General features: G+C 38.3%; 1 protein-coding gene across 4 annotated transcripts in view; it reads right to left on the bottom strand.

The window, feature by feature from the left end:
- Positions 1-18,420, bottom strand: part of LOC127411995 (casein kinase I-like) — a 79,988-nt gene that overhangs the window by 20,015 nt on the left and 41,553 nt on the right. For all 4 annotated transcript variants that reach the window (XM_051648021.1, XM_051648016.1, XM_051648010.1 and 1 more), the window contains exons 5-10: positions 12,859-13,010; positions 10,021-10,255; positions 8,950-9,035; positions 8,778-8,862; positions 4,879-5,027; positions 3,993-4,100 (exon numbers count right to left, since the gene is read on the bottom strand). In XM_051648021.1, the coding sequence (XP_051503981.1) occupies positions 3,993-4,100; positions 4,879-5,027; positions 8,778-8,862; positions 8,950-9,035; positions 10,021-10,255; positions 12,859-13,010 (815 nt within the window). The remainder of the gene's footprint in view (positions 1-3,992; positions 4,101-4,878; positions 5,028-8,777; positions 8,863-8,949; positions 9,036-10,020; positions 10,256-12,858; positions 13,011-18,420) is intronic.

Here is an 18,420-nt window from a genome sequence, read left to right on the forward strand (position 1 = left end):
ATATAGACATACACTGTGAGTTCACATCATTGGAAATGTAGGGGTAGTTCACCCAAGAATGAAAATTCTGTCAATGTTTACTTACCCCAGTCACCATTCACTTTAATTGCCTCTTTTTTTCCATTCAATCAAAGAGAATGGTGACTGAGGCTAACATTCTGCGTAAGATTCTCTATTTACATTTTATAGTAAAATGTCATTTGGGTTTGGAATAATGACATATGGGTGAGTCATTTTAGGGTGAAGTGTCCCTTTAGATATACGATGCCAACATGTCTTAACCTTAAATTCTGTCCACTCCAAATTCACTTCCCGGGACTTTCTTTTAAAAGCCAAAATTAAAATGTTGCAGCAGAGTTTGAAAAAGGGCACATTTGTGAGATGTACGAAGCTGCTTTGCACTTGCAAAACATGAGGCACAAAAAGCGAGTTACAAAAGCTAGCAAATGAATCAATGTAAAAAATATTACCTAAAGTAATATGTGTAAACATTACAGTATTAACTAACTTCTAAACCCAGCATGCACTCTGATGCATGATAAACTGAAGCAGTGCATGCTGTAGCAGCCAGTGTGTTGAGCGGAAATCTGGGTTACAGTGAGGCACTTACAATGGAAGTGAATGGAGTCAATCAGTAAACGTTAAAAATACTCGCTGTTACAGAAGTATAGCCACAAGACAAACAATATGTGTTAACATGATTTTATTGTGATAAAATCACTTACTAACCTATTCTGTGTAAAGTTATATCCAATTATACAACTTTGTTGCCAAATAAAACACGTTTTAAAAGAATAATTAATTGAACTGCTTTTATAAAATTATAAGCTGCACATATCTACCTTTAAACCCTCCAAAAATTGGCCCCAATAATTTCTATTCAAAGTGCCTTACTGTAACCTCAATGTTTGCTTTTTTTAAAGAATAGGACGGGCGAGTCGAAATTATTTTTTTTTGTGGTAATCAACATTAAGCCACAAATGCTGTCGACTGAGACTAATTGTACTGAACCCAGAATATTCCTTTAAGCTACTTTTACCACTCAAATTCTCATTACTAGAATAAGGCAGGTCAAGTTTTTTTTCTTAGTTGGTCACAATATTTGTAATTCTCACTAGATTCTCATTACATGAAAATTTACTGTAATATAGTGATTTTTTGGAATCAGCATAAATAAAAGTCAGTACAACAAATACTATGATATATACAGGTGCATCTCAATAAATTAGAATGTCGTGGAAAAGTTCATTTATTTCAGTAATTCAACTCAAATTGTGAAACTCGTGTATTAAATAAATTCAATGCACACAGACTGAAGTAGTTTAAGTCTTTGGTTCTTTTAATTGTGACGATTTTGGCTCACATTTAACAAAAACCCACCAATTCACTATCTCAGAAAATTAGAATACATCATAAGACCAATAAAAAAAACATTTTTAGTGAATTGTTGGCCTTCTGGAAAGTATGTTCATTTACTGTATATGTCCTCAATACTTGGTAGGGGATCCTTTTGCTTTAATTACTGCCTCAATTCGGCGTGGCATGGAGGTGATCAGTTTGTGGCACTGCTGAGGTGGTATGGAAGCCCAGGTTTCTTTGACAGTGGCCTTCAGCTCATCTGCATTTTTTGGTCTCTTGTTTCTCATTTTCCTCTTGACAATACCCCATAGATTTTCTATGGGGTTCAGGTCTGGTGAGTTTGCTGGCCAGTCAAGCACACCAACACCATGGTCATTTAACCAACTTTTGGTGCTTTTGGCAGTGTGGGCAGGTGCCAAATCCTGCTGGAAAATGAAATCAGCATCTTTAAAAAGCTGGTCAGCAGAAGGAAGCATGAAGTGCACCAAAATTTCTTGGTAAACGGGTGCAGTGACTTTGGTTTTCAAAAAACACAATGGAGCAACACCAGCAGATGACATTGCACCCCAAATCATCACAGACTGTGGAAACTTAACACTGGACTTCAAGCAACTTGGGCTATGAGCTTCTCCACCCTTCCTCCAGACTCTAGGACCTTGGTTTCCAAATGAAATACAAAACTTGCTCTCATCTGAAAAGAGGACTTTGGACCACTGGGCAACAGTCCAGATCTTCTTCTCCTTAGCCCAGGTAAGACGCCTCTGACGTTGTCTGTGGTTCAGGAGTGGCTTAACAAGAGGAATACGACAACTGTAGCCAAATTCCTTGACATGTCTGTGTGTGGTGGCTCTTGATGCCTTGACCCCAGCCTCAGTCCATTCCTTGTGAAGTTCACCCAAATTCTTGAATCGATTTTGCTTGACAATCCTCATAAGGCTGCGGTTCTCTCGGTTGGTTGTGCATCTTTTTCTTCCACACTTTTTCCTTCCACTCAACTTTCTGTTAACATGCTTGGATACAGCACTCTGTGAACAGCCAGCTTCTTCTTCTTGTGAAGGGTGTCAATGATTGTCTTCTGGACAACTGTCAGATCAGCAGTCTTCCCCATGATTGTGTAGCCTAGTGAACCAAACTGAGAGACCATTTTGAAGGCTCAGGAAACCTTTGCAGGTGTTTTGAGTTGATTAGCTGATTGGCATGTCACCATATTCTAATTTTTTGAGATGGTGAATTGGTGGGTTTTTGTTAAATGTTAGCCAAAATCATCACAATTAAAAGAACCAAAGACTTAAACTACTTCAGTCTGTGTGCATTGAATTTATTTAATACACGAGTTTCACAATTTGAGTTGAATTACTGAAATAAATGAACTTTTCCACGACATTCTAATTTATTGAGATGCACCTGTAAATACCTCAATTGAAGCAATATAATATAATGAGAAAGAGAGTTATTATTGATGGATCTAATGATCTGAGTTTTTAAATGGGAACCGGAGTGTGTGTGCACTTTCAAGAGAGCAAATATACATCTGTGTTTTACGTCACTTGTTTCTTTGATATTACATTTTTTATTTTATTTTTGTAGTTTCTTTCTCATGCGACACATTATTTCTGTTCAAGTGTGCTGTATTGTCTTCTTCACAAGTTAGAGATAAAGAGTTGTCTCCATTTCAAGGTTTTCAATGTCACAGGACGATGTTGTGAAGAGATAAGGGATAGTTCACCCAAAAATGAAAATTCTCTCATCATTTACTCACCCTCATGCCATCCCAGATGTGTATGACTTTCTTCTGCCGAACACAAACATAGATGTTTAGAGGAATATCTCAGCTCTGTAGGTGCATATAATGTAAGTGAATGGTGGCTAGAACTTTGAAGGTCCAAAAACACATATAAAGGCAGCATAAAAGTAATCCAAAAGACACCAGTGGTTTAATCCATACCTTCTGAACCAATATGATTGGTGTGGATAAGAAACAGATCAATATTTAAGTCCTTTTTAACTATTAATTATCTTCCTGCCCAGTAGGTGGCGATATGCACAAAGAATGCATATCGCCAAAAACAAAAGAATGTGAAAGTGGAGATTTATAATAAAATGGACTTAAATATTGATCCGTTAATCATCAACATCTATCATCTTGCTTCTGAAGATATGGATTTATCCACTGGAGTCTTATGGATTACTTTAATGCTGCCTTTATGTCCTTTTTGGGCCTTCAAAGTTCTGGCCACTTTTCACTTGTATTGTGTGGACCTTCAGAGCTGAGATATTAATCTTAAATTCTTCAGTTGTGTTCAGCAGAAGAAAGTAAGTCATACACATCTGGGATGGCATGAGGATGAGTAAATGATGAGAGAATTTTCATTTTTGGGTGAACTATCCCTTTAACATAAGCTACTGAAGTTGACTAGTTTTAGATGTAAAAGAGAACTGATATTTGGATATCTTCTCATGGAGAGAGAGGTCTAGTGGGAGACTGGATCTAACATTCCTGGCATTGTCGGTCAGAATGGATGATCTAACATTCTATCTAATATATTGTAATATATGAGATTTGTCATGAAAATAATGTTGCGATGCAAAAAATCCTAATGGTCCCAAGTTCCTGAGGAGCAGGGCTTGATTACCTGGTTCCTTAAGGGCTGGTGCTGGGAGGGTCGGTCTCTGTGTGCGTGGCTATCACGCGTGATGGCCGATGCCCCTGAGTCCACGTGGACCGACCCCACTGGCGTGGGCTGTGAGAGACACACGAAAACATATTGAATATCAGACTCACAGCCAGAAATGAATCTAACCAGAGACAGCTGTTTTAGTGAGCTGCCTACCTAGATAGTATATTTAGATATCATAGGGAGAAAAGAATTCACCCAAGATGGAGTCAAGAGAAATTTTGACAATAAATATATTTCTTTCAATACAGAAAAATAGTTCAGTCTAATAAAAAAAAAAAAAAGACTATTTACCCAATATTTGTGTGTATTCTGTGCATTTCATGCTTATTAGAGCATCACGTTAGCTTATCAACATGCAAACATCAAATTCTATCTGAATCAATTGCGACTAGAGTCTCTTGAGAGCTTAAAGAGCCATTTGTGTGACATGCTGAGTTGCTGTCTGCCTATGTAGAGCATTTCAAATCAGTCACTTATTAGGTTGCATTTAAGTTAGGATGCAGCCTTTTATGCAAGTGGCTGTCTATGTAGGCATTAGACAGCAAGGCAGCTCACTAGGTTCTGGAACACAGCTAGCTTGAGTGGAATGCAGAAATTCTTTCTAAGAAGAAGCACCCTTTAGTTTTGTCACACATTATACATTTGCACATATACAGTGAAATACTTTTTTCACATATCCCAGCTAAGCTGATGTCAGAGCACAGGGTCAGCCATGATATGGCGCCCCTGGAGCAGATAGGGTCAAGGGCCTTGCTCAAGGGCCCAACAGTGGCATCTTGGCGGTGCCTTAACCGCTGAGCCACCACTGCCCAGAACTGCCCTTCTAAGCAGGTTAACTCACAATCTGTCTGCCAACCCAGTCGTAAGAGTAATCAAAGGTATATCCTTTTCGTTCAAACAACTCCGTAAACAAGGTCCGCAAGTATTCGTAATCCGGCTTCTCAAAGAAATCCAACCGCCTGACATAGCGCAGATAGGTGGCCATCTCCTCTGAAATTACAAATCAGGACAAAGTTATAAAAATGTATCCTCTATGCTCCAAGACAAGACAGTTATTTTAAATTCACCACTCACATTTGACAAACACAAAGAAACTTTCGTAAAAAGGTAAAGATCAACTTAAATTGTTTCAAAGCAGGCAGCTCAGCTTTTTATGCATGCAATGATATTGTCTGACAACATATTGTATCATAGTTGGGACTCAAACATGTGAATACAATAAATCATATTAAATCATTACATAACCAGGCCTAAAAAAAATCAATGGACAATAAACCAAATCAATGTAACAATTTGCTTAGTTACGTTTTTTTATATATACAGTATATGTTCATCATACACAAAACTTGTTTTTAAATGCTTGCATAATAAATTCCCACAGATTTTATCTAGATTGATACATTTTCAGTTTTTTTTTTGTTTTAGTATTTTGACAAAAATGTTATAAAATAAAATAAGCATTTTATTAATTTAAATATGCATCAAACATATAAAAGATAGGCCACATACAAAATACTGTACAACTGTCCTTACTGTGAAAACCCGAGCTCCAAATAATAGCATATAATGAATATACTGAAGTGTTAGCCACTCTTTAGAAGTTAGCCTACTGTATTCTGAATTCTTCATGCTTTAGAGACTGTTGTAATTTTCTGTGTTAAGCCAGTTTAGGATATTGCATTGCATGTAGCGCGTTTTTACGGAAACAGCGTGTTTACAATGCAAGTTACGCGTATTATGACTAGCGCGTAACTTAGTTGAAGTTCACCTGTTCATTCGCAAGTTGTAATATTACATAGTGTATATGTTGAGGATACAGTGATTCATCTCATGAATAAATAGGATACGTTTAAGTGAGGTTATTAACCAGTTTTAAAGCGGTTCATTTTACCGGTGTTCACCGTGTTCAACTCGCGCACATCAAGCGGGGGAATCCCAACATACTGGATTATTAGACCAGATGAATCCATATCTAATATCTTCTTCTTATAAACAGATGTATCTCTAAATGTTTCTTCTTCTGTTTATATCTTGCACTGTTAATATATTGTAATATTTTTTCTCGTCATATTTTCATCAACAGTATGCTTTAATGAAATCGTTTAATTATCATCATGACGCATCTTTTCCGTCTCGTATTTGTTATCGTTGATGAAATCAAAAAAACATTCGTCAACGAACATTTTCGTCAGTGATTTTGTTGATGAGATTAACACTGCTTAAAGGAAAACAAAGCTGTACTCATGTTTAATAAAATCCTCTGTCTAATTCATTTTAATATATGTTACCAGGATTGGGAGCAACCTCAACCACTTTTGTAGTTATTTTTTTTAAAATTATTATTAGTGTATATATATATATATATATATATACAGTGGTGTGAAAAATTGTTTGCCCCCTTCCTGATTTCTTATTTTTTTGCATGTTTGTCACACTTAAATGTTTCAGATAATCAAACAAGTTTAAATATTAGTCAAAGATAACACAAGTAAACACAAAATGCAGTTTTTAAATGAAGGTTGTTATTATTAAGGGAAAACAAAATCCAAACCTACATGGCCCTGTGTGAAAAAGTGTTTGCCCCACCTGTTAAAACATAACTTAACTGTGGTTTATCACACCTGAGTTCAATTTCTCTAGCCACACCCAGGCCTGATTACTGCCACACCTGTTCTCAATCAAGAAATCACTTAAATAGGACCTGCCTGACAAAGTGAAGTAGACCAAAAGATCTTCAAAAGCTAGACATCATGCCGAGATCCAAAGAAATTCAGGAACAAATGAGAAAGAAAGTAATTGAGATCTATCAGTCTGGAAAAGGTTATAAAGCCATTTCTAAAGCTTTGGGACTCCAGAGAACCACAGTGAGAGCCATTATCCACTAATGGTGAAAACATGGAACAGTGGTGAACCTTCCCAGGAGTGGCTGGCCAACCAAAATTACCCCAAGAGCGCAGCGACGACTCATCCAAGAGGTCACAAAAGACCCCACAAAAACATCCAAAGAACTGCAGGCCTCACTTGCCTCAGTTAAGGTCAGTGTTCATGAGAAAGAGACTGGGCAAAAATGGCCTGCATGGAGTTCCAAGACGAAAACCACTGCTGAGCAAAAAGAACATTAAGGCTCGTCTCATTTTTGCCAGAAAACATCTTGATGATCCCCAAGACTTTTGGGAAAATACTCTGTGGACTGACGAGACAAAAGTTGAACTTTTTGGAAGGTGTGTGTCCCATTACATCTGGCGTAAAAGTAACACCGCATTTCAGAAAAAGAACATCATACCAACAGTAAAATATGGTGGTGGTAGTGTGATGGTCTGGGGCTGTTTTGCTGCTTCAGGACCTGGAAGACTTGCTGTGATAAATGGAACCATGAATTCTGCTGTCTACCAAAAAATCCTGAAGGAGAATGTCCGGCCATCTGTTCGTGACCTCAAGCTGAAGCGAACTTGGGTTCTGCAGCAGGACAATGATCCAAAACACACCAGCAAGTCCACCTCTGAATGGCTGAAGAAAAACAAAATGAAGACTTTGGAGTGGCCTAGTCAAAGTCCTGACCTGAATCCTATTGAGATGCTGTGGCATGACCTTAAAAAGGCAGTTCATGCTCGAAAACCCTCCAATTTGGCTGAATTACAACAATTCTGCAAAGATGAGTGGGCCAAAATTCCTCCACAGCACTGTAAAAGACTCATTGCAAGTTATCGCAAACGCTTGATTGCAGTTGTTGCTGCTAAGGGTGGCCCAACCAGTTATTAGGTTTAGGGGGCAATCACTTTTTCACACAGGGCCATGTAGGTTTGTATTTTGTTTTCCCTTAATAATAACAACCTTCATTTAAAAACTGCATTTTGTGTTTACTTGTGTTATCTTTGACTAATATTTAAAATTGTTTGATGATCTGAAACATTTAAGTGTGACAAACATGCAAAAAAAATAAGAAATCAGGAAGGGGGCAAACACTTTTTCACACCACTGTATATATATATATATATATATATATATATATATATATATATATATATATATATATATATATATATATATATATATAAATAAGTTTCCTTCGTAGGGTGTCTGGCCTCAGCCTTAGGTATAGGGTAAGGAGCTCGGACATTCGGGAAGGACTCAAAGTAGAGCCGCTGCTCCTCTGCATCGAAAGGAGCCAGTTGAGGGGGTTCAGACATCTTTCTAGGATGCCCCCCAAACGCCTCCCTGTAGAGTTATTCCGGGCATATCCATTCAGCAGGAGACCCCGGGGCAGACCCAGGACAAGCTGGAGAGATTATATTTCTAGGCTGGCCTGGAAAAACCTCGGTATCCTCCCGGGAGAGCTGGCTAAAGTGGTTGGAGAGAGGGAGGTCTGGGTATCCCTGCTTAGACTGCTGCCCTTGTGACCCGGACCCGCATAAGCAGGAGAAAATGGATGGATGGATGGATTATATATATATATATATATATATATATATATATATATATACTGTAAATATATACACTTTTCTTTTTCATTAAGTTTAGTCAATAACTACATTTATTTATTTATTTATTCATTTAGTCTTTTTTGTTTGGTCTTTTTTAAGAAAAGCCTAACTAGGAACCTGAGATGAGATAATAGATTTTCTTTATCAGGAATGTATTGAATCGTGAAGCGTAGGCGTTCAATTCCAGAATTGATTTCATGTTGAATTTAAGCATAGCTGATACAAGAGAATAAGATGGTGTCTTTTCAGGGCGCCTCACCAGGAAAGTTCTCACAGAGAACCTCAATGGGAGTGTTTCGTTTTGTGTCCCCAATCTTCTGGTAGCGTTCTTTTAATGTGTCAGCCTGCAAAATGAAAATCAACATCTCAGTACTGGCATTCTGATGAACAAAATGATTAACGGTTTGAGTTAGTACGTTGACTCAACATACTTTTAATCCCTGCCAGGGGAGACTACCCCGGAGGAAATACATGAACATGTGACCCAACGCCTCGAGGTCATCCCTCCGACTTTGCTCTGCAAAATAACAATAAACGGTCAAATCAACAGAACATCTAAATTATATACCAACACTTTTTTGTTTTTTTTCTCCCCAATTTGGAATGCCCAATTCCCAATGTGCTCTAAGTCCTCGTGGTGGCGTAGTGACTCGCCTCAATCCGGGTGGCGGAGGACGAATCTCAGTCGCCTCCGCGTTTGAAACCGTCAATCCACGCATCTTATCACGTGGATTGTTGGGTGCGTTACCGCGGAGATGTAGCACATGTGGAGGCCCACGCCATTCTCCACGGCATCCACACACAACTCACCACGCGCGCCCCACCGAGAGCGAGAACCACACATTATAGCGACCACGAGGTGGTTACCCCATGTGACTCTACCCTCCCTAGCAACCGGGCCAATTTGGTTGCTTAGGAGACCTGGCTGGAGTCACTCAGCATGCCCTGGATTCGAACTCGCGACACCAGGGGTGCTAGTCAGCGTTTTTACTCGCTGAGCTACCCAGGCCCCCCTATAGGACACCTCAAAAATTAGTGGAACATATGCATATTTAATGTGATGAACTACACCTGTGGTTACTTTAGGACACCTGTGTGAACTTGAGGGGAACCGATTTGATACATCCACTAGAAAAGATCTTGGGACCAGTTGGTTAAAAGTAACAACAAATATAGCTTTCTTCTAAAAAAAAATAAATAAATAATCTAGCACCATTTGTTTACATATGTCACTTGGTTTGATATTTTGTTACATAATGCAAATACATTCACACATTTTAAGCGTCCAAAAACTTCTTAAGGGCCACTGTATACCATAGTACTGAATGAACACCATAATCATATACCAAGGTATTTACAAGGAAATCCATGGCATTGGTTCTTTTTGGTTAGTGGATTCAGAATGCCACAAAAGAGGGCGGAGATTGTGGCATGCTAAATTCCATGTCAAATTTAAATTTAGCCCATTATAGGAGCAGACTAGGGAGGTATCAAATACTTACCCTTCCCTAAGTGAGTATTAATAGACATGTATCGAGCCGTGCCGGTGAGGCTCTTGTGCTCCCGGTATGGAATGTGTTTTTTGGTTTCTGGGTCGATGTATTCTTTCGCAAGGCCAAAGTCTATAATATGAATTATGTGCTCCTTCTTGTTTCCTTGTCGTCCGATGAGGAAGTTCTCTGGCTTCACGTCCCTATAGATGAGGTTTTTAGAATGCACATACTCCATGCGAGAAATCTGTGGAAGTTCAACACAGGATGCACATTACACACACTTACATTGAAAGGCATAAACCAACCAATGCTATTCATGTAATGCACTGAAAATGACTCTGTTGAGTGAATTAAAACAGTCATATCATAAGGATACTCAAATTGTCATTTCTTTTGAGATTTTCCAAGATCTTATTAAATAAAAATGCTTCATATACTATGAAAACATACTGTAAGGTTCAGAAAAGTTACTTCCCAGTGCAAATCAAAGCAATAAGCCACAAGAGGCTGTGCATTACAGTGATTTTACCATGGGAAAGGGGTGTTCTCTGGCCCAAAGTAAAGCGAAATAACTAAAACCCTTTATACATGATAAATGACACTGAAAATGGTGGCAACAGCAATATGATAATAAACAGTTTAACTAAGAATAAAAACTGACTTCTTTAATTTTAAGGGTCATAGAGGGAGTGGAAAAGTATATTACGACTGTTTTAGCACGAAATAACTTTACTACCATTGTAAGTAGGGATGCACCGATGTATCAGCTGCTGATATTTATCGGCCCATTACTGACCTAATTAAAACCACTGACATATCGGTTATAAGCATGAAAATAATATGAAAAACCAATGGTTTATAATTAATTAGTAATACGCTTTGTAAAAATTAGTAATACACTTTGTGAATTCAAATGCACAATCCAGAAATTATAAAAGCCACCATACTTAAAAGGGTTGCACTCATAAGAACATGTAATATTTAATTTCTATTATTTCTCATTCTCACATTAAAGCTGCACTATGTAACTTTGTGCTCTCTAGCGACATCTGTGGTTGAATCTTTCAACTGCAAGCAATTTGTGGAAGAATACATTACGTCAGTCGTGTTTCAGCACTACTCTTCTGGCGGATGAATCTCCCAATTTTAGCTTAACTTGACATCACCTGTGTAAGATCATGACTGGAGCTGGAGTCATAACGTGCTATTTTCATTTTGATATTATGTTATACGATTAAACATTTGAAACGGAAATATTAATTGCTATGATGAAGATAAACAACACTTATTTACATATTTCAATGTATTTTTGCACTTAAATCGCTTTTCGAACACTACACATAGAGAACAGGGGACTCTCCTCAGCCATCACCAGTATATCTTAATATGATTATTCAAGTGTTTTATCTACTATTAATGTTTGAATTGTACTACAATTTTCAATTTTAGAGGTTAAACTCATGATATGGTTCAAAAGAAGACTTTATTATTTTACTACAACAGCAATGCACACAATAACACTGTAAACTAAAAACATAAAATGAGGATTCAATAATGATGGGGATAAAATATACTTTATTAAACTTAAACATAATATGCAATATAACAATTACAAGAAGTCAATTTCAGAAGTCATACATTAAACGTCACAGTAACTTCACCGGACAACGTAGATACATCGCGATCGGTTAACACATTGAGTAATGTTCGATTTATAAAAGTATGACAAGCAATATTTAGCTTCAACAACCCTACCAGAAAACATATCCAAGCATTATAGCAGGTAAACAACTTTGCCAAACGCATAACAGATAAATATCCATCTAGACTGCAACGATGCTGTCCTGAGAGTTACTGAACTGAGCTGAACAGCATAGTTAGTTTCTCCAGCCGGAACATGAGACAGCGACACATCTTTCCTGTGTGTGCAGACATGACGTAATGACGCAAGGATGTAAGTCATAAGCCAGCGATTTTGCGCCAAATCGAACCCGAAATACACTACGCAAAACATAGTGAATCGGGGTAAGGTAAGGACATTGTTTTGAACACTGATTGTTGATGTACTCCATCAATAATGGCAATGTGTTCATTTTTAACCAAAAAAAAAATCTAACATAGTGCAGCTTTAATGAGGAAGAAACAGCGTTACAGACATGTCAGTTGTAAAAGCAGCACTTACCTATAGGCTACATGATGAGGAAAACTATCTAAAACATTTTGAAACCAGCAGACTTTGACTTTTGAGACTTCGGAATGATATCCATTCATTCTGCACGACTGATTGAATTAAGATTGAAATTGAAATTATGGCCTTGCACAATTACTATACCATAAAATGTCGCATTTTAAAATATAGCCTGCATTCAGTGATTCAGTCAGCGATGTGTAAGCATGCAGCGCCCTCTAGCGGTCTAAATGGCATTATCCATAATAACACTATACAAAGGTCTTTGGTTAAAGCTTTTTATTTTTCCATGATGTGGTTGACACTTCCGTGGAATTGCCCAACATATGCATAGTATTAATTTGTAATGTTTTCTCATTTTCAGTACATACATATAAAATGTGAGTTCTGTTGTTTTGAACTGCAAAAGTAAAAAAGAACCGTTTTCATATCAATCATCATGTTATCATATTTAGTTATTTTTTGTATCTTTTGTATTTTCTATTCATCTTTTATTGTGGCTCTCTTTCATAAAATGTTGGCCTGTCATGTGTTCAACAGATCCAATCCAGCGGTATCAAACAATTTAAATAAAAGTAAACCTCAGGGAAAAAAAAAACTCATATAATTATTAAAAAGGTAGGATATGACCCCTTTAAAAAAGTAGTCCATGCACTCACCAGCTGAATGGCGATCATCAGGACGGTCTTGAGGGAGAATGTTCTGTCACACAAGTCAAAGAGATCTTCAAGACTGGGGCCCAGCAGCTCCAGAACCATGGCATTGTATTTCCCACAGGGCCCAAAATAATAGACCTGAGGCAGACCTTCAACTAAAAGAGAGAGATTGAGAGAAAGACACAAAACTTTATTAATTACACGAGGCATGTAAATTGTTTAAACTCTTTAATGACCTAATGCTTCCGCTCTCAGTGAAATTGAATCAAAATACTTTATCAAATTAGTTTTACAAATTCTGTCACAAGACCCATTCGAAAAAGTACTGTACCATGGTGGAGTGATTGTATCAGATGGTAATACCATGGTACGTTGCAATATATCATTGTACTGAATGATTATAAGGGTTTTCCTTCTTTGAAAATGTTAGTATATTATTATAATTTAACTAAATATATTTGACAAAAATGGTACAAAAAGTATTGGGTTTTCAGCAATAATACTCTATGACAGCTAAAAATGTATAAAAACACATTTGCAGAAAAATTATGATTTTTTTTTGCATTTTTACTGATACTTCCAGGACTAACACAAGACAATCTCGTAATTTCATATTATAAATATATTCAGGCCAGTGGACGATCCTTATTGTTGAGCCCTGATATACCATGGTATTTACATGGAACTTCAAGGTACTTCAAAGAATACCACCATGCTGATCCCAAGTTGATCATTAAAGCAATATGTTCACCCAGACACTAGATGGCAGCACTGTGAGGACGAAATTGACCAAGTATGTAAATTAAATATTGGCTTAGCACTTTGCCTCACATCACTGAATGCTGTGATCACTCGTAAATTAAGCTAGAAGACAAGAAACCAGAATTATCGTAATGCTATCGTTAAAATCAGCAGATAATATGGACAATTCTTCTAAAAAAAATCTTCCACAAAATGCAATATATATGTTTATGTCAAAGCATACATCTCTAAACTGTGTGCCTCTACGGAGGATGATGTGGGTAGTTTTAGGCTGAGCCTACACGGCTTATTGTGTGTTGTTGTAACACCCCTGAGAATAGAACGCACTGTTGGCCTGCGCATGACTCATCTTGTGTTCAGACTTCACATAACACGAATTCGGTGGTTGGTCTTTTTCTATCTCTAGTGATTAGCACTTTCACAAGCTTTCTGTCGGCACTCCACTGCTAGATGCGGCTCGAACATGTGAGTGGGAATTAAAGGACACAATGTTCATTTAGTAATGCATGTATGAATATAATGAATATATGAAAACTGTTATAACTTCCATTTTGTGCATTTGTTCTTATTAGGGATGTCCATGAGTAATCGACTAATTGAGCACTCTTTCTGCACCAGCTAGTCGACTATTAAAAACAATACTCAAATATCGCAAATTTATTTTCCTATTTCTTTGTGCATTTGCATGCCATGGGCAACGCTGAATTTTCCGGTAATTTCCTGTAATGTCCCATATTGTCCAATTAATTTTTTCCCCCAAAAGAAAACTATAACTTGTTGTAGATCATTTTAAAACCATTCTTGGTAACGTTTGTGAATAAAACAAAATATAAATTCCATGTACGTTTCATACTTGATATTTTAACTGCCATTTTAATTTTCTAGTAATCGATTACTCTGTTTTTTGTAGGTTAAGGTACTTGGCTACAGATTTACTCAAAAATGCCCATCCCTAGTTCTAGTGGAATAAAACATGCATCCACCTTTTTTTTTATATGTGCATTTTGGTGTTTTCATCCAGCATTTTTTATGCGATATCCCAAAATTCCCACTTGATTTTAAACTTGAAACAATCCTCTTTTGACACCCTTATAACGAATCAGCTACAACTATGTTGAGCTTAATACCTTCTCTGTTTGATGTGGGTCTAGGCATGAAGGACACTGCTAAAGTTTAGTTTTCCCAGTCAGTTCCACTTGAGTCCTCATTGCGCCAACAAAGTGCCATCTGCCAGAAAGTCTGTTTGACAGTGGGGCCACCTACACATGCTCAAACACTGATCTCTGACTGGAGAGGAGAAACCATGTGATTCGCTGCCTCTAGTTCATATACACCAGCCTGCACCGATACGTCTCGCTTCTGCCACACTGCACATTTAACCACTCACACAAACCCCATTTCAGCCAGAGAATCAAAGACAATGAGTGGGCACGTCCAGTGAGTCTGAGTCTCAGTGAGGTTTATCATGCCTGAGTGGTTGCTCAGTTGCCAAGCTGATTCCCAGCCAGAATCAGGGAGTCAAGTCCTGATATCAACGCTGTCCAGAGGTATATCAGAGTTCAACACTATAAAGCTACACATTAACCACAGACAAAAGAGAAGTGTACTAGAGTTTCTTGAGGAAGAGAAGAGAGTGTGACCTTTTGATGTGGTTGGGTTCTGCCAGCATGATGGGAAATTATGACAAGCGGTTAAACATTAGCTGCTCATAAGGAAGTATTTTCTAAAGGACATCACAGTGAGGGTCTGTATTGATGATAGTGGAAGACTGTCAACACCTAACAAAAACAAGTACCATGGTATAACCATTGTTTTCTGGACTGATGACATGGCAATAACATGGTATTCTTTGAAGTACTTTGTGTCATCAAACTAGGGATATGCAAAACTTCAATTTTTTTTTTTATACCTGTAATTGTATAGTCAGTCGCGTGTTTGAACAACTAGTTGACTAGTCGGTGTTAAGGATAAAAATGTATGGGGCCTGGGTAGCTCAGCAAGTATTGACGCTGACTACCACCCCTGGAGTCGCGAGTTCGAATCCAGGGTGTGCTGAGAGACTCCAGCCAGGTCTCCTAAGCAACCAAATTAGCCCGGTTGCTAGGGAGGGTAGAGTCACATGGGGTAACCTCCTTGTGGTCGCGATTAGTGGTTCTCGCTCTCAATGGGGCGCGTGGTGAGCTGTGCGAGGATCGTGGAGAGAAGCATGAGCCTCCACATGTGGAGTCTCCGTGGTGTCATGCACAACGAGCCACATGATAAGATGTGAGGATTGACTGTTTTAGAAGCGGAGGCAATTGAGACTTGTCCTCCACCACCCGGATTGAGGCGAGTAACCGCGCCACCATGAGGACCTACTAAGTAGTGGGAATTGGGCATTCCAAATTGGGAGAAAAGGGGATACAAATTTAAAAAATGAAAAAAAAAAAAAAAAAAGGATAAAAATGTATATTAAAGTAAGAAATAAGAAAGGCTCCAACAAAGAATGGCACAAAACTGCTTATGTGCATCCTGAATGCATAATATCCTGGGATAAGAGCCCAGTATGAATAAGGTTTATGGTTGAAAGGGTGTTCTAGGTAGTTGCTCACTTGCTCACCAAGTCAAAAGGGCCCACCCTAAAGTCTCTATGATATTCTGGTCCCTACAAATGGCTCGGGTACCTCTTTTAATGCAAGTCAAGGGGACATGGCACAAACGGTGCAGCATGAGTTATGTGCTAAAGTTTAATACTTAGAGTTAAAGGTTTGAACATTGGGTTATTGATTCTTGCCTTGGTAAATAAATACCACAAAATGTCATTAGATCCCAACCCTGTACAGACCATTTCAAGACGGTTCAAGGAAGTGACATCTTTTTGTTCCTTGAACATTTCCTGTTAGATGCAAACTCAGACTGCGTTCCAAATGGGGATAAATCACCCTCCGAAGGGCACTTTGAAGGGAGAACAATCATGATAGTCATGCTGTATGGTCACTTCAAACTGAATTTCCATTAAAAATTGAGTTCTAAATTACCCTTATTTTTGAGCCCCACACCTTTTAGCATTTTAAAGCTCTCACAGTGGATGGTAAAATCTTCTAAGGGAATAGGGCATAAGGATAACTTCTGACTGGAACACAGCAGGAGGCGCTTCAATCATAGTTACTTTAACACGATTAATGTTACCAACGCTAACACGATAACCATTATTAAAATATGGACCATGTTGTTCGGTGGCTTGATGCTCCCTGGATGCCTGGAACTAACAGAAATTAAAGTGTTTAGATCTCCAAAAAGGCAACGAAAAATGGACGCAACGCTTCAGTGAAATGAGACGGCTGGATGGATACATGCAGTAATAACAACTGTAGCATACATCTTATCTTATCTCTGGTAGGTGAACAAAATGTATGCCAACTAACTGTAAGTTTGAGAGGTAGAGCTCTAAAAGTGACTATCACTCTCATTATAATGAATGAAGCTGCGCAAGTAATTTACTTACACTGTCATTTAGCAGACGCTTTTATCCAGAAGAAAGGAGACAAGAAAAGTATATCATTACAAAATAAATCCTTACCTTCAACAGGTCACATAGACAGCTTTAATGAACGGCTTCATTGATTATAACAGGAGCAATCCAATATTCCTGATCTCCACGCTGAGGAAATAATTGTGAGCTAAGATACAATTCTCGTAGACACGCTCAGTATCAACACGTCTAGATAACTCACTTCAGGTAAACTTTTGATGTACTTGAGAACATTTGATGACTCAGAGTCTTATTTAAAAGCTAAGTGTCCGCTAATGACACCCCATTGTTTATTTTCAGTTTTTGCAAATATCTGATTTATTCTGTTTTAGCTAGACTCTAAAAGGACGTGCTAGTCATTTTATTATGACAGTTCTAGGTTGCTGCTACCGGAAATGCTTCAGGGTCAGACATGCGCAGTAGCGTTCTAATTCCTTTGTTATTGTTTATGTCCTTGAAATGATCTATAATATTGTATCCCCACAGCTCTTTTTTGTAAAGGATACCAGGTCACTGTTAAAAGTCATGCACTGCAACATGTCAGTGAAACAAATTCATTGTGTATTTAAGTGGACTGAGCTCGCTGATGATACAAGTGTTTAAGTTCACAAAACCTTTAGTGTTACATGAGCCTCAATCTTGCCAGGGGACAAAATAGAGAGACTAGAAAGAGAAAGAAAGCCTGAGAGGATGGATGTGTATTACATAAGCACCAGGGGTGGTGTTATGTCATTCACAAAGCTGCGCTCGAGGATGCGGAGACAGTGGAGCTCTACCTCCCTTTAGAACATCCTGCCCTCAACAGTACCACTCCTACACAACACACACGCACATGCATGCAGCGGTTAGGGCAGCGTGATTAACAAATTGCCCACTTTACTTCGAGCACTCCAGCACAAACATTCACCACAGCATCATTGAAACAACAACAAAAATTGGACGATAAGGTCCGACCAGTTATTGGGTTGCAGGGAAACGAGCACTGTCACACTGGCAGATGGGGGCAGTATGGGTTCTGGGTAGCCGTTTTATCTTCCCGTTTTATCTGCCTGTGTGTGGAATACGCCTCGCCAGAACTCTGGCTTCCTGTCAGCTCCCTTCGGCCAACCCTGGCATGGTAAGAAGACGGGGGTGGTGTCAAAAACAAAGTGGCGCCACAAACACAACCCATCCATCTCAATCCATCTAAATCCAAGTTATGAAATACCATGAGTCTCTGGTTTGAAAACACACCAACATAAAACACTGTGAGACAGCAATCTTTACTGTGATGTGTTTTTCCTGTCTGTCAG

Source organism: Myxocyprinus asiaticus, chromosome 2, assembly GCF_019703515.2.
Source record: "Myxocyprinus asiaticus isolate MX2 ecotype Aquarium Trade chromosome 2, UBuf_Myxa_2, whole genome shotgun sequence".
In the NCBI taxonomy this organism is placed as follows: Eukaryota; Metazoa; Chordata; class Actinopteri; order Cypriniformes; family Catostomidae; genus Myxocyprinus; species Myxocyprinus asiaticus.